At 42.5% G+C, this 22,088-nt stretch overlaps 1 protein-coding gene across 1 annotated transcript in view; it reads right to left on the bottom strand.

The window, feature by feature from the left end:
• LOC126343367 (vasopressin V2 receptor-like) overlaps positions 1 to 22,088 on the bottom strand; it is a 710,799-nt gene that overhangs the window by 210,268 nt on the left and 478,443 nt on the right. The window contains exons 3-5 of the mRNA XM_050001932.1: positions 9,979 to 10,127; positions 9,685 to 9,846; positions 1,283 to 1,535 (exon numbers count right to left, since the gene is read on the bottom strand). Coding sequence (XP_049857889.1) covers positions 1,283 to 1,443 — 161 coding nt within the window. The 5' untranslated portion in view covers positions 1,444 to 1,535; positions 9,685 to 9,846; positions 9,979 to 10,127. The remainder of the gene's footprint in view (positions 1 to 1,282; positions 1,536 to 9,684; positions 9,847 to 9,978; positions 10,128 to 22,088) is intronic.

Raw genomic sequence — 22,088 nt, 5'->3', positions numbered from 1 at the left:
ATTTTTTATGTTTGCTGGCACATTATTGAAGATGAGTGTTCTTTAGTAGTGGTCCCCTTTTTGAACTAAAGTTAGTTATTTTAGGTCCTTGCGCAGATCATTTTTGTTCCTGGTATTGTAGGTATGAACTGAGCTGTTTGTTGGAAAAAGAGATATATTATTTAGGACAACTTTCATTAAGGAGTAAATATACTGAGAGGTAGTAGCTACTATACCCAGTTCTTTGAACAGGTTTCCACAGGACGTCCGTGAATTTACTCCACAAACAACACGTGTTACAAGCTTTTGGACTCTAGAAACTTTTGTTTGATTTGAAGAGTTACCCCAAAATAGTATACCATATGAGATTATGGAATGATAGTAGGCAAAGTATGTAAGCTTTTTCATTTTTATGTCACCTATGTCAACTAACACTCAAATTGCAAATAAAGATTTGTTAAGGCGTTTCTGCAGTTCTGTGGTGTGCTCCTCGCAACGGATATATTATCAAGTTGTAATCGCAGGAATGCAAGACTGTCAACCTTTTCTATCTGCTGTTCTTCATACTTTATGCATACACAGGGTGGAAAACTGAACTGAACTGCATACAGTGAGTCTTTTCAAAGTTTAATGTCAGTGAGTTGCTATGAACCATTTACTAATATCCATGAAAATGTCAGTAGCAGATTTTTCTAGAACTACACTCGACATACTATTTATTGCAATACTTGTGTCATCTGCAAACAAAACGAACTCTGCTTCTGGCAGTGTAACTGATGAGAGATCATTAATGTACACAAGAAAAAGCAATGGCCCTAAGATGGATCCCTGTGGGACACCACATGTAATGTATTCCCATTCTGACGATGACTGATGACTTAGTTCACTAGTCCTTTGCACTGATACCCTTTGTTTCCTGTTAGCGAGGTATAACTTGAACCATTTTGCAGCATTGCCCGTGACACCATAGAATTCTACTTTATTTAAAAGGATGTTGTGGTTCACACAATCAAATGCTTTTGACAAATCACAGAAAATACCTGCTACTTGTAATTTGTTATTTAATGAATTAAGTACATTTTCACTGAAGGTGTAAATAGCCTTCTCGATATCAGAACCCTTCCGAAATCCAAACTGTGTTCTTGGTAATATGTTATTTGTGGTCCACCCAGTAGGTTTGATGTGAGATGTAAAAAGTGAGTGGCCGGGGGAAGGGGGGTGGGAGCCTCACGGCACAGTGTGGCAGTGAGGGCAGGAACAGGAAGATATGTGGAGGTGTAGGGCAGCTGGTAGTGGGTCTCACCTCCTGGAGAGCAGCGCCGCTAGGATGGCACCGTTGGCCAGCAGCGTGACGGCCAGGATGAGGGACAGCGTGGCCAGCTCGACGCGCGCCAGCGCCTCGTCGCGCGCCCACGCCGTGTCCGCCGCTGTCGCGTTCTGGCTGTCCGCACCACTGCTGTTCATGACGTCACGGCGTCGCGCCTCCACATCAGCCGCGCTGTGGCGACGGCGCCAGTGATCCGGCGCCGCTGCTGCGATGTCGCATCCTCCGAGATCTGCAAAGAACGTTGTAGCACACTGACACTCTGTCATCTGACATGTGGAATAATCGGGTGTAATGCCGGATGTTTGTGTCGCTCTCGCACAATATTTCGGCCACGTAACTCGTCGCCTTCTTCAGGTGCTACCTGAGACTGCCGTATTGGAGGATCTTGACCAGTATTTATGCCCAGAGGGCGCTGGGCGATATGTTTGCCGTCCGCACCCGCCTGGCGCTTCATGTAAGGTGTTGTCTCTTCCCCGGTGCTCCCTCGGACGTCCGCGCCCGACTTGGTCGCCATCTGTGGCAGCTCTCTGAGACGGGCCTCAGACAGCTGCCACAACTGCAGATTGTGGACGAGGCGGGCGCGGACGTCCGGGGGGGGGGGGGGGGGGCACCAGTGAAGTGCCAAGCGTACGCGGACCACGAACGGAACGCCAAACGCGGGTCCGGCCCCAGACAGCTTCCACGATATAATGAAATGCCGTGTGACGAGGGCCTCCCGTCGGGTAGACCGTTCGCCTGGTGCAAGTCTTTCGATTTGACGCCACTTTGGCGACTTGCGCGTCGATGGGGATGAAATGATGACGATTAGGACAACACAACACCCGGTCCCTGAACGGAGAAAATCTCCGACCCAAACGGGAATCGAACCCGGGTTCCTTGGCATAACATTTTGTCGCGCTGACCACTCAGCTACCGGGGGCGGGCAGCTGCCACGATTACAGGTGGTGGACGAACCGGGCGCGGACGTCGGTGGGAGCTCCAGGGAAGGGCCAAAACCCTTAGGAGCAGCACCAGGCGGGCGTGGACCGCGAACGGAACGTCCGACACAGGACGGCCCTCAGAGAGCTGCCACAGATGGCGACCGGGCCAGGCAGTGGTGTTCACTCGAGGACCACTGCCACCAGATCTTCCGCCAGTCACCGTCATGAGAAGCCCCTACCCGTGGAGCAAGACTGGCCGCTCGTTCAGAAGCTCATGATGAAAGACCACATCGAGGACGTCAGGGGCAGAGCAATAGGGCGCCTATGCGATCTGTACCCTCTGCTCAACCCGTCGTCCGCCTTGCCTCCCCACCACGGCATCATGCTGTACCTGGCGCTGGTTCGTCCAGTGCTGGAATATGCGGCCGCGGTGTGGGGCAACGCGGCCGACACACACATCAACACACTGCAGAGGGTGCAGAACAGGGCGCTCAAGCTCGCACTGCGCCTACCGAGGATCTATTCGACTCCTCTGCTACGGCAGCCAACAAGCATCCCCTTCCTCCGCGACCGATTTAAGCAATCGGCGCGGGTCTTCTACGAGCGGGCCGAACGGTCCGACAATAGGCTCAATAGGGACTTGGGCCATCCTATTCACCACGGGCCAACCAAGCGTTGGCCACACCTGTTACGAGAGTCATATCTCGCGACAGAGCAAGGACAACATTCCCCAGAAAAGACCTCAGGCCAAATCCGAACGTCAGGAAGCCACTCCACAAATTTAGTTTATGCAGGAATAGCAGTAAATACTTAGCCTGCTCCCATCACGAGTAAGGGCAGACTCGTATGGATAAATGACAGTGACAGTGACAAATGGCGACCAAATCGGGCGCGCTAGTCCGAGGGAGCACCTGGGAAGAGCCAACACCTTACAAGCAGCACGAGGCGAACACAGACGACAAACAGAGCACCCAGCGCCCTCTGGGCATAAATTCAGGACCAGATCCTCCAATACGGTAATCTCAGATAGCACCTGAAGAAGGCAACGAGTTGCATGGTCGAAATATTCTGCCAGAGCGACACAAACATACGGCAGTGCACCCGATTGTTCCATCTGTCAAGATCTCGATGGGAAAGCCTGAAGAATTACAACATGTCATCTGTTTACTCACCTCCACCAGCGAGTCTCGAACGCGAAATCTTCCGTTTCTGACCAGCTTCTAAGTGAAGAGAGGTATTGGCTCAGTAGTGCTACAAACTGGTGAAGTCGATGTCATTACACTAACTCAAACAAGTACGGGGTAAGGACGGAAGGCGACCCTTTTTAAGAGAACATCCGAGCCTAGGTCAGAAAATACCTATATCTGCATAGCGACATGTGGATATGAATCACATTATTGATAAAAAATGGTTCAAATGGCTCTAAGCACTATGGCACTTAACATCTGAGGTCATCAGTGCGCTAGAGCTAGAACTACTTAAACCTAACTAACCTAAGAACATCACACACATCACTGCTCGAGGAAGGATTCGAACCTGCGACCGTACCAGCCGCGGGGTTCGGGACTGAAGCGCCTAGGAACGCTCGGCCACATCGGCCGGCTATTATTGCTAAATATGGCTTCAGTGTCCTAAGCACGACGAGATGCTGTTCAGTATGAATCTAATATTGTTGCATTACTATATGCCTCTGGTATTATTACACTACTGACCATTAAAATTGCTACACTACGAAGATACGTGCTACAGACGCGACATTTAACCGACAGGAAGAAGATGCTGTGATATTCAAAGGATTAGCTTTGCAGAGCATTCACACAAGGTTGGCGCCTGTGGCGACACCTACAACGTGCTGACATGAGAAAAGTTTCCAACCGATTTTCCATACAAAAACAGCAGTTGACCGGCGATGCCTGGTGAAATGTTGTTGTGATGCTTCGTATAAGGAGGATAAATGCGTACCATCACGTTTCCGACTTTGATAAAGGTCGGATTGTAGCCTATCGCGATTACTGTTTATCGTATCGCGACATTGCTGCTTGCGTTGGTCGAGATCCAATGAATGTTCACAGAATATGGAATCGGTGGGTTCATGAGGGTAATACGGAACGCCGTGGTGGATACCAACGGCTTCGTATCACTAGCAGTCGAGAAGACAGGCATCTTATCCGCATGGTTGTAACGGATCGTGCAGCCACGTCTCAATGCCTGAGTCAACGGATGGGGAAGTTTGCAAGACAACAAGTATATGCACGAACAGTTCGACGCGTTTGCAGCAGCATGGACTATCAGCTCGGACACCATGGCTACAGTTACCCTTGACACTGCATCACAGACAAGAGCGCCTGCGATGGTGTGCTCAGCGACGAGCCTGAGTGCATGAATAGCAAAACGTCATTTTTCTGATTAATCCCGGTTTTGCTTATAGCATCATGATAGTCGCATCCGTGTTTGGCGACATCGCGGTGAACGCACATTGGAATCGTGTCTTCGTAATTGCCATACTGGCGTATCACCCTACGCGATGGTATGGGCTGCCATTGGTTAAACGTCTCGGTCACCTCTTGTTCCCATTGACGGCACTTTGAACAGTGGACGTTACATATCAGATGTGTTACGACCAAAGGCTGTACCCTTCATTCGATCCCTGCCAAACCCTGGATACAGAAAATGTTCGACTACTGCCCTGGCCAGCACGTTCTCCAGATCTCTCACGAACTGAAAACGTCTGGTCAATGGTCGCCGAGCAACTGTCTCGTCGCAATACGCCAGTCACTGCTCTTGATGAACTATGGTATCGTGTTGAAGCTGCATGGGCAGCTGTACCTGTACACGCGATCCAAGCTCTGTTTGACTCAATGTCCAGGCGTATCAAGGCCGTTATTATGGTCAGAGATGTTTGTTCTGGGTACTGATTTCTCAGGATCTATTCACATAAATTGCGTTACAATGTAATCACATGTCAGTTTTAATATAATCTATTTGTTGAATGAATATCCGTTTATCATCTGCATTTCTTCTTGGTGTAGCATTTTTAATGGCCAGTAGTGTACTTCTTACTGCCCTTATACGCTCACCGCGAATTCCTCTCCAGTGCCAAGCTCAGTTTGAGTCGTACTTCCACTCAGCATCCTCGACTATTTGTTGGTTATTCTCCATTCTCTGACTTACTCTATAGTTTTTACACTGTACCTCCACTATTATGAAACTTATTCCCTGAAGCGGTAAAGCATGTTATACGTCAAGGCGTCGCAACTACACATCAGCCCTCTCCACGTATTCCTTTCTTCGCCGATTTTGTGGCGGGCTTTCTCGTTTCTTAGCACCTGGCCGGCCGTTGTGGCTGAGAGGCTCTAGGCGTTTCAGTCCGGAATCGCACGACCGCTACGGTCGCAGGTTCAAATCCTGCCTCGGATATGGATGTGTGTGATGTCCTTAGGTTGGTTAGGTTTAAGTAGTTCTAAGTTGATATAGAGGACATTAAATCCAACCTGCGGCCAGCGAATATTTTTATGTTAATAATTAGCAACCAGTGCTGTACAATCGCAATAAGGTCATGAGATGTTCAATTGACTTGAACATGTCAACCGCTTAGAACATGTTAACCGTTTCGGAATTACACCTATCTGCAAACTTCTGTTACAAAAAAGTAAAAAACATAAGTGTACAGTACACTCAACCCTTCTAAGTTCTCGGGGACTGATTACCACAGATGTTAAGTCCCATAGTGCTCAGAGCCATTTGAACCATTTGAGAATAATCCTATTCCTGGAATGTTTGCAGTAAATCTATTGGGAAGAATCCTCGCTCCCCACCTCCCCCCCCTCCCCCCCCCCCCCCAAAGAAAAAAAGGACAGTGCTGAGGTCTAATGCACTGCTTTTCCCTGTTGTTATGTTTCGTTATGTCACACGGTCAAAATGTTATGTCTCTACATCTGCATTTGTATTTTGCAGACCTACCTAAAGTTTGTGGCTAGGGAAGTTTGAATACCACAAACAACTCCTTAGCCAGGAAAACTTGTTACACTCTAGTTTGAGCTGGACAAAGGTATACTGAGTTCCTCTAGGCTGATCGCAATGAAACTTATCATGGAGAAAGTATCCGTGCGGCCTTACTGCCTCCTTGCAGTCGACGTAGCGGCCTACCACATGGCTGCTAGTTCACCATTCTAGAGATGCTACAGAAATTCAACACCATTATGCTTCGCGAATCAGTTGCTCTTGTATGGACTCGAACCGAACGCGTATGGCTGACTCATAAAACTCCTTTGTTGATCTAGATATTCCATCCTAATGCTGCGTCTACGAGTAAGTCGTTCTCACTCACTTTATTTCTCCCAGGGCTGCTAGTCCAATAAAGTATACAGGACAACTGCGGACGATTTTGGAAAGTGCTTTACAGGAACTGGTAAATTGATGAGAGAATTACTGTTCAAAAGCAGGATATTAGTTTCTAGTTTTCAGTTCGCAGTTCTGCTCCGTGAGAAAGTTTCTTTACAGCGAATGCTATATATTACAATAATGTTCCTTTCTAAAAACTAGCAGGCAGCTAGAAGTCTGAGCACGCCACCCGAGTACCACTGGTGGTGATCTTTCAAGCGTCACCGTCAATCGCACTCTGCACGCACCCTCAAAGACAACGCCGTGATTTCAATTCTGGTATGAACTTCCTGTCACCAGATGGACATCTCGACTTATAGATGGAAAAGGTGTGAGACACTCATGAAATTCGTGTATTTTGTGCTGTTCGTGTTTCAAATGTTGGTACTTAATGGTTCTAAGAAACGGTCGGTTAGAAAACGTGGCATTTGCCTAGACAGATAGAGGAAACGACTCACTCACCTTAGAAAATGCAGTAGACCTGTTGTTAATTAAGTTATACAAGGAACTGGAATTATTAATTAGTTTATTGAGACTGTAAAGTTACAGGACTGTAGAAGTACAGTAGCGTAACATTATAACAAATGTAATCTGCAGATTTTTAAGATACATATAAAAATATTTGTGTATCGTGAAAATATTCGTACTTAGGACTTCTAAGGAGTGGAATTCTATACAGTTTACTATGTATTTAACTGCCACAATAGAAGAAACAATTCAAAACTGTCAAAATTCGCTCTGTGTCAGCAGGCGACTTTCTTTTTCATGTTTTTCTTTTTTGTCTCCTAGGGACTACATAAAATAATATAACGCATCCTTTCTTACCTCTTCTCCACTTTTTCCTTTCTTTGCTGTCGCTCTTCAGTTTTCTGTTCCTTTCTTCAGTTCAGCAGTCATTATTTTTCTGACAGTTCTCCAGGAGAATAGCAAATTATTGCATTGAACTTATACAGTAATATTCTTTTATACTGTGTCTTTTTTTGTACCAGTTACTGTCATGATGTAGTGCATTCCTTGGTTGCCGTTTCTTGTATTTTCACGCTTGTAAAAATAACTCGGAATTCATCCAGGATATCTGCTGATGTCCATCCTCAGTACATTGCGAAATAATGTAACTCACTTTCTTTGTTTCGATATAATGGACCTCTCTCTCTCTCTCTCTCTCTCTCTCTCTCTCTCTCTCTCTCTCTTATGTTTGCGAGTAGCGAGTAGCGATGGAGAGAGAGAGAGAGAGAGAGAGAGAGAGAGAGAGATAGAGAGAACTATTTGAACGCCCGCACAACAGTGACGTGGAAACTGACTCCACAGATAGAAACACCGTGCTTCTGCACGCAGCATTTAAGTCCAGTCCAACAGAGGCTGCGACAATACGAGTGAACAGCTGCACTCTGAAGTCTCCCTAGTGGATGATTCTGAATAAACCCTAGGGAACAGCTCGCAGCATGCTATCGCTTGCCGTATTGGTGCACCGCATTTGTCCAGGAAGTCATCGACTTTGCCCTATAAGCGCGTGAAAAAGTTCATTTACACATACACTTTGCTTCAATATTTTTTCTCTGGGAACAGAATTAAAAATACATGCAGGTGGCTTCCCAGCAGTTAAGGCATCCAGTCTTAAAAGCCTTTATTGTATGATAAGAATCAAAAATAGTTCTGATCCCTTGGTTTTGACAAAGGTTTTCGGAAGATTTTCCTTAGCTGAAGACAAATTCCGGAAATCCCTAGCCAAATATTTCCATCTGCGACTGCAGTTGTTATACTGTCAATTTGCTTGTTACATGGCTGAGAATATTCTGACTCTGCAGTGGGTCAGGACATCCCAAATATTCCCAATTGCAGCTCCCACTGTTCTTTACTATCTCGTTTCTTGTATAGCTGAAAATACCCGGACTCAGTTATGGGTCAATATGGGCCAGGACACAAACGGCCCACTGTATCTTTTGGTGCACATAATGAGAAAAAAGGACTGTAGTCAGTTTCCAAGTATCTATAATGTCTACACTACGCTCCATGGTTGCACTGTGGTGACGTTTTAGCCTTGCCTTCACACTTAGATACGGTTACTGTTCGGACACTCAATAATTTTCTGTCCAGGGATTTTACTTTTTTCATATTCGGGCTGAATATGAAAGTTAGATTATCACTGTAGTTAAATTTCAACGTCCATTGTTCGTGCATTCGCGGAGGTGAACCAGATCACAACTCTGTAGGAGTCGCTGCTTATAATTATAATGAACAGTTTATTTTAGTTTTTGAGATACTCCACTTCTCACTTCCTTAATTCTCTTTTGTGATTTTTCCCTGTATTTTCGCCTTTTTCCATTGATAGTGACCTCTAGAATAATTTTAAAATCTTTCAGCTATTCTTTTCTGCCTTTTCTATTTAACCTCGTATTATAAACGTACATTATGGAGCATAAAATGTTTTTGAATTGACTCTGTATTGGTGTTGACTGAGAGACTATTAAAGACATCTTTTTGATTCTTTAATCCTTTGCAGTTTGCTTAATTCATCTTTTTCTTTCTCTGTTGCCCTGACTTGCTTAATTTCAACTAAGCATTTAAATTTCGGCACTTCATCTAATTTTGGATTTACGCTTACTAGGATTCTAAGTAAGGATAGTATACTGGATACAACATAAAAGTAGTTGAAATTATCATTTTTATCAACAACAGAAACGCATTTTTTTATGTGAACAGTTGAATTTTGATTCTAATCTGTCCTGGTATTATATTTTATCTGAAGTTTCTCTTCCTGGCGACGCTGTCTCTTCAGAAAACAGTAAGTGCGAATAGGTAACCATCTACTGAAAGCATTTCTAATAGATGTTTATAATGCAAATTTCACTGTAGAAATAAGAATAGTTGTGAACTTATTTTCGTGTAAATAAGAATTAGGTAACAATTATTACGAAATTCGATAAAAATAGACAAAATGAGTTTATAGTATACAGTTCTGGTATTAGGATATTTCATTTCTGGCATTATAACCAGCTGGAAAAATCTTCCACATATAAATTAAAAAAGCAACTTCTATTACTAATTAAATCTAAATTAATAACATATGTTGCTTCTTACCGCTGTTGTACTTTCTACATCAGGTCTTCAGGGAAATGTATGGGGCAGTAATCTTCTCAGTGCAACTCTACCGGTTCTTTGCTTGTGTCTTTCTTCACTTTACAGTCGATACTGCCATTGTGGTGGAACCAAGTAGACGCAAAGCAGTTAATCTTCTTAAGACTGAAATCATAGTTGAGAACTAAGCACCTGTGATCGTTTTTATCTGACTTAGTACATGTTGGTAATACTGTATCACTGATGGATGAGTAGGCATCTACTACTACTGTCTTGAGTGGCGGAATATTTTCTTACCATGTCCCTAGATGAGGCTTCCAATATTCAGAGCTCAAACAGGCATCTGGGGAGTACTTTGGAAAAACGCACCTCATGCGTTCCTTTCGTGGTCCAAGACTTTACACTGAGGTCAATAGCTTTTCCTGGCGTGTTATCAGTGAGGCTACCTGAAATAGAGAGGTCCTCGTTAGCATGTTAGATACAAATACGTAAATTTTGGTAACTATTCACACTACGCAGCGACGATTATTTACTCTTAACAGTTTCAGTATGTCGTTCACAAGTAGCTCAGAAGTAATTGGTATGCTACAGATTTCGTCCAGAACAGTCATTTCGAAGACTGCCTGCTAGAAAAATAAACATCGTACTTATAAAATCAAACATTCGACTTGTTAGATTAGTCGAGCATGTTCAACTTGAACTACACAATTTTTTGTTCGTTCGAAGGTTATGTCTGCACTGGAAAGGTGTTGCTCATTGGCACAGTTTGTGCCTCGTGTTTATTACATTAGTACTCGATGCATACAACTCCTTTAAGCCTAGATCAGCATAGCGAAAAGAGAATTTGAGCCCCCGCCCACCCATCTGCCTCACAATTACGACTAGCATGTCTCAACCAGTGCATCATTTCATCTTGTAAGGGGGGTCTCTCATCCATCTGTTAGTATATACTGTCATTACTTGCAGGAACAGTCGTAAATGTGAAAGTAAGAAATGGCACACATTCTCCCAGCGCCGTTAATCACTGACTTCTTAGTTCAACTTATCGCCTTTAATGAGTCATTCGTAAAAATATGCCAGAAACCGTAAAGCGTTTCTAATAAACTGCCTTACTAGCATTGCATTATTGACACGTAAGAAATGAAAGTCCTGGAGAGTGGTTTTAAAACTGCCATCACAATTAACTCCCAAAAATGTTATAAGAGGGGAACGTCTTATTCGCAATAGACCTATGTTTTTCTATAGTGTAAGGAACTAGTTACAATGCTGTTCATTAGTTCTTCTTAATAGTTCACTGGCATTAGTTGATGGAACTTTCAGTGATTTCTACACAATCGATATAACAATGGAAATCATAAACTGTGATCCGTGTACTCGCCGTATTTAAATGTTCACTGTTTCATAATGACACTAGCGCAAAAATGATACAGCTTCTTAGAAAAGAGCACTATAGACTCCGAAAGGGCAATCCCGAGTCACGCTGAATAATGTATGTCTACACGACCTAGAACTTCTATGAATGTGCAAGGTTTTATGTCTAAATGAAGCTTCAATAGATATTCTTACATCACGGGAACGATCATAAATTTAGCATACTAGAGAAAGTTTCGTGGGTGATCATCGGAGTGGCAGCATCGTCTTGAAGCAACATTTTAACGAGTTTCCCACTCGTCAATAAGGTGAAATACAGTCTGTTGAGTAAGAGCGTGTTCCGGAATTAGACACAGGTGGTGTGTAGTTCTTTTACGGCCCAATAGAGTAAGCCTTTGTCCTTCGTGCAGTATCCTTAAAGTATTAGTTTACTTTGAATCCTTGGCTGAGTTAGACAAGTAGCGACATTAGTCCAGTGCATTGTCAAAGTCATCCACATTTATAACCCATGAATAGCGTGTTACCCACTTATGTGCAAATGAATATGGTTTCCCCATATATTTAGACTCCGCAGCATGACTCATTTTCTTACCTTCGGGGCTACAGAGAAATGCAGCCTCAAAATGCGTCGTGTAAACTGCAAGTGTCTATCTTCTTGTGTATCCCAGTCAAAAATTAAAAGTACACTGACGGTTTATACACATTGCATGAAGAACAAAGGTTTCCTCGGTTGGGCTGTGAAAGGACTAAGGCGATATCTTTTACCATTTGTGTGTAATTCCGACCACGTTCTTACTTAACGAACTGTATTAGCTGTTGGCGCGCAAGAAATTATTCAACACGAACTGTATTAGCTGTTGGCGCGCAAGAAATTATTCAACACTTACTTCAAAAAGACACCAAGAAGATTTCGTAAATGTAATTCGCGGAGAAAGCTGACGCTCGAAAATCAAGATTAGTCGAGTACTACAATATTTTTGTTGGACTGACACAAATCTTGCTAGCATTTTTGTTCATTACAACAATGACATGTTGTTAAGACGTTGTTCATATTTTGTCATTTCTCATTCGTTACTTGGAGTATTGTAATTAAGGAAAGAATTCTACATATCTGAAGAAAATTTATGTTATTTATAGCTTGAGGTACACTTAGTAGCTTTACTTTATTACTTTTTCAATGTATTGCAAGCCCTGTCTCTGGAACTACAAAAGGAAAATGTTACACAGCAGTATTACTACAATAAAAGACAGTACAGTAGCATACAATCTGAGATATGTGAATTGTAAAAATTACTGCCATTCCATATATAAACATTTCACAATACAAAGCAGAGAAAAATGGTGTTTGAGAAGTATTTAGAAATAAGCCAAAACTTTCTGTCGTTACTGACTGTGAGAAATTAAAAATAGTATAAAATTAAACAGGAAGATTGAAATGTCATTAGGATTACTATGAGGATTCTGGACACAATTTGTTCTTGCATTGGGGTTGCCTACATTCAGGTGCTTGGCTTAATGACCTCTGACCTTGAACATGCCAATCAATAGAATCAGTCAGTTAATAAAACCAATAAATCAGTAAAATCAATATTTTCACCAATAATTTGAAATGGCAAATCCTCTCCCCTCTCTCTCCGTATTAATCTAATGCCAAACATAGTGTAGTTTAAAAATTCCAAGGTGGTTTTTTTAAGAGCATTTCATCTTGCCTTCAGCTGTTAGAATTTTATGCTGCAGTTGCAATTTTGGTATTAAGCAATTTTCCAGCATCTAGATAACGTAATACAAGGTAATGGGAACAATTTAACAACAAGTACAATCAATTTTGTAGTTTTATGAAATTCATATGGTAAACTTACAAGATTTTGACATACAGGCAGAGATAATAACTTAATACACATAACTGCACATTGAAGAACGACTAGCATATTCCATTTTATGTGTAGCGATTTTGAGTGGAGCGTATATATCCCACAATTACAAATGTAGACTTACAACACATCAGAATAAGTGTTTAAAATAGCCGAGATAATTTTTATTTCTCAGGTAGGTTTTTTCATTGAGTACGTGGCTGTTATTTGAATGCACTGTAAATTCAAATTTCTTCTAGAGTGTCCGACTTTTTGAACCCTGTGTAGTACGTTCTAAATATGCTATATGAATGTAAAAAAAATTCGACGTACCTACTGTTAATCCCACTAAAAATTGTTGTCATTACATTGTATTATGTTTTGTAGATACTTGAAATTGGCTTAATGTCGAAACTTCAACTGAGAAATAAAATCCTAACAGCTGAAAGTTATGGACCCATACTAAAAGAAAATAACTAACCGAATTGTGTTAGGGAAAAAGTTAAAGTCCCAGTCGTTCTTCAACTCTATTCTATATACAATCAATCACAGCATAATATTACAAACCCAAGATGATGCAAACAAGCTTATTGGGCCTTATACCCTACCAATCAAAGTGTAAAATTAGAAAATGGTGAAACATATGCAGTAAAAGATTAGGTAATCTCAACTTGAAAGTCTAATATATGCATTATATACGCACAAAGGTACACAAATACCACATAGTGTTTCACCTCCCTCTCCTCTAATCAGAGCCTAATATTAAAATGAAGTTTCTCAAGAGTATCTGAACGACCTATATATATAAACCTCCCATTCTTCCAGTCAGAGCCTAATAAAACCTACAACAGTGTAGTCGATCTGGGCTGTGTTCTGAAGCATCTGAATTATTTGTTATAAAATACTTAAGAAGATATGAATCGCATAAAAATGAAGAACCATATTTTCAATAATGACATCCAAAAAGTCATCTATGGATTGACTTAAATGCCACATAGAAACATTTCGTTCAAAACGATACAGGGTGTCCCATTTATCTTGACCACCCTAAACAACTGTTTTTCCAGATGCAAATTACAAAGTGTTTTAAGTAAGTGTTCTTTAGCTGTAAGGGGGACATCAGTCAGCATGATTGCCTTCGTAGTAGCTTTGTTTTTTACACTTATATGAACAGTGGTAGGTCTTTTTTGAACGGCACCATGTATTTTTTATTCGGTAATTCATTTCCTCTCCTAAAGACATATTAAGAACTTTATCACATCCACATGCTGACTTTGACAGAGGACAAATGTAACCATAAGTAGAATACACACCTGTCATTCCGTCAACCATCGTCAATTGAAGAGTTGTGTGAGTAGAATGTACACCAACGAAGAGAAGGTAAAAATGCTACTCATCTGTGGGGAATGTAAGTTAGCAGAATAGTAATTGCAATACTATTTTCTTTTGTACGGGTACATTCAGTACAGCAGTTTAGTCCTTTTAAATATTGTTGTGTAGAGTAGGTATACAGTAAAGGTTGTCCTTCCTACAAACTGCATCGACGTAACGTTTCTTGTATTGTGGCTGTAGAAGGTAGGCGAAATGCTACGCAGGCAGCGGAACTGTACAGAGAACGATATCCTGAGAAGAATCCACCTTCCCGACGGATGTTTTCTCGTCTTGTTGAGACGCTTCAGGAAACTGGAAGTTTCAACCCACGACAACGCAATCGTCGTAGCACTCGTACAGACGAAGCTGCCGAAGTTACTGTTCTCGCTTCCGTTGCTATGAATCCATATGTGAGCACACGCCAGCTTGACCACGAGATTGGCATTCCTAAAACCAGTGTACATCGTTTTTTTTACACTTCACCGGTTCCATCCTTACCATGTACACCTACATCAAGAATTGCGTGGGAATGATTTCCAGAGTCATGTACAGTTCTGTCAGTGTTGACACAGCAGCAAATCCTCGCCAACTCCACCTTGTTCTCCAATGTTCTATTTATCGAAAAATGTTCCTTCTGCAGCAAAAGACAGGTAAATACAAGGAACATACATTATTAGTCCAGCGACAACCCACGACGGCTTAGACAGGTGGAACATCAGCGTCAGTGTAGAGTTAACGTCTGGCGTGGGGTGCTTGGTACTACAGTTATTGGCCCTTATTTCATCAATGGTAATCTAAACGGCACAGCGTATGCCAACTTCCTCAGACGAGTTATTCCTCCTCTTCTGAATGAAGTGCCGCTAAGAACCAGAATGCTTATGTTGTGTCAACACGATGGATGTCCAGCACATAATGCCTTGTGTGCACGTCGTGTTCTGAACCGAAGGTATCCTGCCAGATTGATTGGTCGAGGAAGAACATATACTTGGACTGCTAGATCTTCTGATTTAAATCCTTTCGACTTTTTTCTTTGGCGATGCATTAAAGACGTTATCTATCGCGATATTCCAACAACTCCAGAGGACATGCAGGAACGTATCGTGCTTGCTTGTAATTCTCTTCAGCAGTCAACACTGGAAGCAGTAAATAATTCTTTCATTCAACGAGTGCACGAGTGTACCGGTGTCCAGGGTCACCACTTCGAGAACCTTTGAATGTTCTACTCCCGGGCAATGGTACATGAGAGTCAAAGTCAATTTTTTGTAATTTTTACTTGGTTTTCATTTGTTTTCAGACAACTTCAGCAAGTTTCTGTTCCCGGGTTCAAAGTCAGCGTTGTGTTATGTATTTATAACGTCGTGTTTGAGTGAATGGTACACTGTTAGACATTTTTGAATAGGTCTTCAGGAGGGGAAATGAATTACCGAACAAAAACACAGGGTGCCATTTAAAAAAAGTCATACCGCTGTTCATATATTTGTAAAAAAGAAAGCTACAACGAAGGCAATCATGCTGATTGATGTCCCCCTTACGGCTAAAGAACATTTGCTTGAAACATTTTGTAATTTGCATCTGGACAAACAGTTATTTAGGATGGTCAAGATAAATGGTACACCCCATATATCATTCGCTATTGAATGTAGAAACATGTATACAACATACTGTAAGTAATTAAAAACCAATGTTGCTTATAAAATATAAATAATGAATTAGTAAAATTTAACTGCCAACACGAGTTACTTTAAATATTACTCCAGAAACCCTGAAAACACGAAACGAAATCAACTGCTGTTTGTATCCTAGTCGTTAACTATCACCCACAGATGACTGCTCTGTTAAAAGAGCATAATGCCGCATCTTTGTACTGCCAGTTGTGCACTGCCACCACCAGATGTCTGCACTGGTAAAAACGTGCAAAGATCGATCTGTAGGCTGCACATGGTTTAAGACATAATATATCCGCTAGTTAATCGCGTTCCACGTCTATGATGCTTGCCAAATGTCAGAATATTCTAAGATGTCTACGAAAATACGTCTGCAATGCAAAAAATTGCAGTGTCTGTATCAAATATCACAATATTTTGTTCTACAGAAACACATAGTAGTCACATTAGTGCCTTCAGACATTTGCCGACTCAAAAACAAGCACTCTAGTGCTGTTTTCATGATCAAATTCTTACAAATAACAGCAAACTTTTTAGAAATTAGGCATAAGGGGTTCGATGTTGTAAAACTAAGCTGACCAGGATTAGCTTCAGAAAATATGTGTCAGCTAAAATACTACGTTAAACAGGCAAGCACGAAAGCAGTTGACCACCATATCAGAATGAAGGAAGATAGGAAATGTTCGATTTTGGAAAGGAAGAAGGTGTTTTATTACAACATGTAACTTAAACTACAGAAAGTTATGCATCCTTTACACACTCACGAGACGATCAACGACGGTAACAGAGAAATGTGACATCTCAAAAGAAAATGTCAGAGTCGTTACCCCAGAAATCACAATCTGAATGTAAGTATTTAGATCTACACTCAATGAAAGTTACAATACACCCACAAGTTAAATATTTCCTCTTATAAATCACTCTCAATCACAGTTTTAGGAGGGATAAAGATGACACATGTTATGCACTAGAAAAATATAACTGGAAATACTGACTGACAATGAATGCTTTTATTACAAATGATGCATCCCTACTGGAGGTGGTGATGGCTCTTTTTGACGAAATATGCAAACAGAATTATGGTGCCAAAGGGCTGTAAAAGGTTTACAGGCTGCAATTCGTATACTCAACTATTACATATTTAATAAAAACATGCGAAAAGCACAACACAGCTAAAAGATAAACAAACATCATACTAGGAAGGAAGGCAGGTAGTGTTTGATTTTAGGAAGGGAGAAGGCGTTCGATATTGGAAAGGAATAACGCGCTGTATCACAATATATCGCTTAAACTTCACAAAGACATGCATTGTGTATACACACTCTGTAGGTGACAAAAGACGGTTACAGAAAGATGTGACATCTGAAAGGACAGTTTCAGAGTTAACACACTAAAAATAAATACAAATATCTATCGTTCACTGTGTTACATGAAAGGTACCGCACCTGCAAGATCTACGGACCATTAAACTAAATATTTCCATTTCTAAAGTGTCTGTTTAACTTATCAAAGTACGCACAGTCTGTATGCTTATGATAATTCGTAAGACCTGTACGAAAATTCGAGAAAAAATAAATTTGTGTTAGAGGTAAGATTTCGCACACTTTGTAAACACAATGAGGCATCAACAACGCGTAACAATTCTAAGTAACAACATCGTAATTACATCTGCAGCCTACTCGAATCGACCGTGCAACAATAGATAGGCAGAAGTTTCGCTTTGAAATCCTTACACAATCTCCATGCAATCCTGACCTCCTCCCACGTGATTTACGTATTTTTTTTTCTCTGACGGAAGACATTCGTGGCGATTGATTTGCTTCCGACGAAGAGGTGCAAGTCTGGGTACGATCATGGTCCCATAGGCAACTGCAAACATTTTCCACGAAGGCATTGACCATTTTGTGTTACAGTGGGACGAATGTATTAATAATTACGGCGATTATTTTTGTAATAATAAACAGTTTACTTACTTTTTTCACCTATCATGTTTTCATTTGACTGCACCTTGTACCTGTAAGGTGGATATTGTGTTTCTTGACTTTTAGGTGGTTGATAATCCAATTTTCCCGGTCATGGTAATATAAATGGTATGCACTTGTGAAACATAATACTTAAAATCGATGGAGTATGTAATAGGAGGCACAAATACGAATTCGTTCTACATACAAACGCATAAGCAGAAACGAATACAGCACGAAGGGTGCTTAGGGAAGTGTGAAGTATTTCCTCCCTTTCATTGTGTACGTTTGGTCCTTTTGACGCTTTCAGTAGCTGTCTATATTGAATGCAAAGATTTCGTTTGCGCCGAAAAGTGTTGTGAAGTAGAGGAATAGTAATTTTTATTTAAATACGTTCTACACATCTACAGTGGAGCCTACACGTTAATGGACAGAACATGTTATAATAAAGTCGATAACTTCACAACGACATGTAGTTTACGCTGTTGAATGCCAGTGTGTAAATACTACCGCAGACGTGATACAACATCGCCTTTACGCTTTTCCAGCTAACCAGTACATTTAATATGCAGAGAAGAAACTTCAGGCGTCACGGGACTCCTTTCTCAGCCAAAAATGCAGGGGAAGAAAGTAGTATTTTGTTGGCTCCGAAAGCACTTGAGAATTCCAATCGAAACAGTGTCTCGCCGTTACGTCTCTCTCTCTCTCTCTCTCTCATACACACACACACACACACACACACACACACACACACACACACACAAACACACACACACACACACACAAACACACACACACACACACACACACACACACACACACACACACACACAATCGCGCAACCTAAAGCAACCTAAACGTAGAAAAAATTCATGTAATGGTTTTTGTACTGTTAGCTTTATGTGAAAATAAACACATCCGTGAAACGCAGAGGCCCCTGTGCCCGCAAGAGAAAGTTATGACTACAGCGTGTTTTATATCTACATTTTTTGTGTGCTCTGGTGCTAATTCACGGAGTCGAGGAGGGTTCTCCGTGGTCTGCCTGGGCTGCGCCGAAGTACCGTTCTAATTCGTCTGCTGAATATTCATCAGCGATTGTTTAAAGGGACTCACATGGCTCATTGTTTTTCTTTCAGTTCTTCACATGCTCCCTGTATCCTACACTTTCAAGTGAATGCGCCGTTCTCAGTAAAACCTGTAGTGCCCATCTGGACTTATGGTCGTCTTCTTCGTCTTCCTCTTCTTAAAATTTTGCTCAAATGTTCAGTGAGATATCGCAAAATTACGAAATGAACGATTTCTCATGTCGATTCCCGTTCTTTAATACTGTAACGGCTACTGAATTCTTCACCTACTTCCAGGATTGCCTGCTGCCTTCCAGCATTAAACCCGTTATTTAAATTTAAATATTTTTGTTCAGTTCTTCTTTGGTCTATGATAGTAGACTTCGCTGTCCGGTGTTGCGTCTTCTGAAAATTAGTGACTTCCTTTGAACGTTACGACATACTATTACATTCTTCGACCTGTGTGTTTTCTGTCAGTTGCTCGAGGTCAGCGTTGTTGATTCTCGATCACTGGGCACCTGGTTCGATTCCCTCCGGTTTGGGGATTTTCTTCGGGCGGATCTCTCTCTCTCTCTCTCTCTCTCTCTCTCTCTCACACACACACACACACTCTCTCTCTACCTCTCTCTCTGAGTGTGTGTGTGTGTGTGTGTGTGTGTGTGTGTGTGTCAGCCACACTTTTAATTTATTCCGTAATCTCGAAATCAGTTACCATGGAGAAAAAAAGCGGTAAGGGGACACCGCTACAGCAGCTGGGGTGAAATCTCAAGTGCTCTGCGGGTATGCATTTTAAAGATACACTCCTGGAAATGGAAAAAAGAACACATTGACACCGGTGTGTCAGACCCACCATACTTGCTCCGGACACTACGAGAGGGCTGTACAAGCAATGATCACACGCACGGCACAGCGGACACACCAGGAACCGCGGTGTTGGCCGTCGAATGGCGCTAGCTGCGCAGCATTTGTGCACCGCCGCCGTCAGTGTCAGCCAGTTTGCCGTGGCATACGGAGCTCCATCGCAGTCTTTAACACTGGTAGCATGCCGCGACAGCGTGGACGTGAACCATATGTGCAGCTGACGGACTTTGAGCGAGGGCGTATAGTGGGCATGCGGGAGGCCTGGCGGACGTACCGCCGAATTGCTCAACACGTGGGGCGTGAGGTCTCCACAGTACATCGATGTTGTCGCCAGTGGTCGGCGGAAGGTGCACGTGCCCGTCGACCTGGGACCGGACCCCCGCGACGCACGGATGCACGCCAAGACCGTAGGATCCTGTGCGGTGCCGTAGGGGACCGCACCGCCACTTCCCAGCAAATTAGGGATACTGTTGCTCCTGGGGTATCGGCGAGGACCATTCGCAACCGTCTCCATGAAGCTGGGCTACGGTCCCGCACACCGTTAGGCCGTCTTCCGCTCACGCCCCAACATCGTGCAGCCCGCCTCCAGTGGTGTCGCGACAGGCGTGAATGGAGGGACGAATGGAGACGTGTCGTCTTCAGCGATGAGAGTCGCTTCTGCCTTGGTGCCAATTATGGTCGTATGCGTGTTTGGCGCCGTGCAGGTGAGCGCCACAATCAGGACTGCATACGACCGAGGCACACAGGGCCAACACCCGGCATCATGGTGTGGGAAGCGATCTCCTACACTGGCCGTACACCTCTGGTGATCGTCGAGGGGACACTGAATAGTGCACGGTAAATCCAAACCATCATCGAACCCATCGTTCTACCATTCCTAGACCGGCAAGGGAACTTGCTGTTCCAACAGGACAATGCACGTCCGCATGTATCTCGTGCCACCCAACGTGCTCTAGAAGGTGGAAGTCAACTACCCTGGCCAGCAAGATCTCCGGATCTGTCCACCATTGTGCATGTTTGGGACTGGATGAAGCGTCGTCTCACGCGGTCTGCACGTCCAGCACGAACGCTGTTCCAACCGAGGCGACAGGTGGAAATGGCAATGCATGCCGTTCCACAGGACTACATCCAGCATCTCTACGATCGTCTCCATGGGAGAATAGCAGCCTGCATTGCTGTGAAAGGTGGATATACACTGCACTAGTGCTGACATTGTGCATGCTCTGTTGCCTGTGTCTATGTGCCTGTGGTTCTGTCAGTGTGATCATGTGATGTATCTGACCCCAAGAATGTGTCAACAAAGTTTCCCCTTGATGGGACAATGAATTCACGGTGTTCTTATTTCAATTTCCAGGAGTGTAGTATGTGATAGGTTAAAAGTCTTTACGGGACCGAAGGTCGTACGCAGATCTTTGAGATCGGAGACAAATTCTCAACTGAGCTAGCTGCTCCACGTGGCATTGAAAGCTTCAGTATTGTCAGTACCTCAATCCTCCTACGGTATTAAAGTGACCACGACCCTATAGTGCAACAGTATGTCTGTTCTGTTTATCTCATAAAAACGTTAAGCGTTATTTGCAACAGACACAAATTTGCCGAGAGATGAGGATGCGGTATACGCACTCCAATGAATAGAACGTGTGACCTTTACACTGTACTACATAAAGATGCTGCTACGCAAAAAAAAGTTCCAAACTTGCAGATATCTTGTTGAATGAGCGGCCTAACGAGAATTTCTGCCAACAGTTGTGGCGATTCTGGTTATTTACACCTGCAAGATAGATAAAAGCCCAACCCTGATTCGTCAATCTCCGAAGAATTTTAATAAAATCTGTTCTGTTAATTTAGCTTGGGTGAACCTACAATGATGAAGGACTAACAAAATTCTCTGATTACAGTAGCGGATCCAGTACATAAAGTCCTACTGGTACCCTAAATTAAGTATCTGAATGCGTTATCTAACCACTTCCTACGATAATGAAAGTTTTGCTGCTCCTTTCGTATAATAATACTAACAGAAGTTCGAATAAAGTCAAAGAAAAATATTTCTTCCCGCTTCAAATACTATTCATTAAATATGAAAAAAAATTCACTGCATTGCAATTAATGGAAAAATGAATAACCATACGGTTACTCAGAACTTCGCACCATGTAAAGGAAAAACGAACTGCTGAATATCAGCGCGTCCATACATTCTTCCAACAATAATGCAGCGACTGCAACTCGTAATATCTGCCATTCTTTGAAAGGAAATCGATATCAATG

This window comes from Schistocerca gregaria, chromosome 1 (assembly GCF_023897955.1).
Source record: "Schistocerca gregaria isolate iqSchGreg1 chromosome 1, iqSchGreg1.2, whole genome shotgun sequence".
NCBI classification, from domain to species: domain Eukaryota; kingdom Metazoa; phylum Arthropoda; class Insecta; order Orthoptera; family Acrididae; genus Schistocerca; species Schistocerca gregaria.
This window is presented reverse-complemented; position numbering and strand designations above follow the sequence as displayed.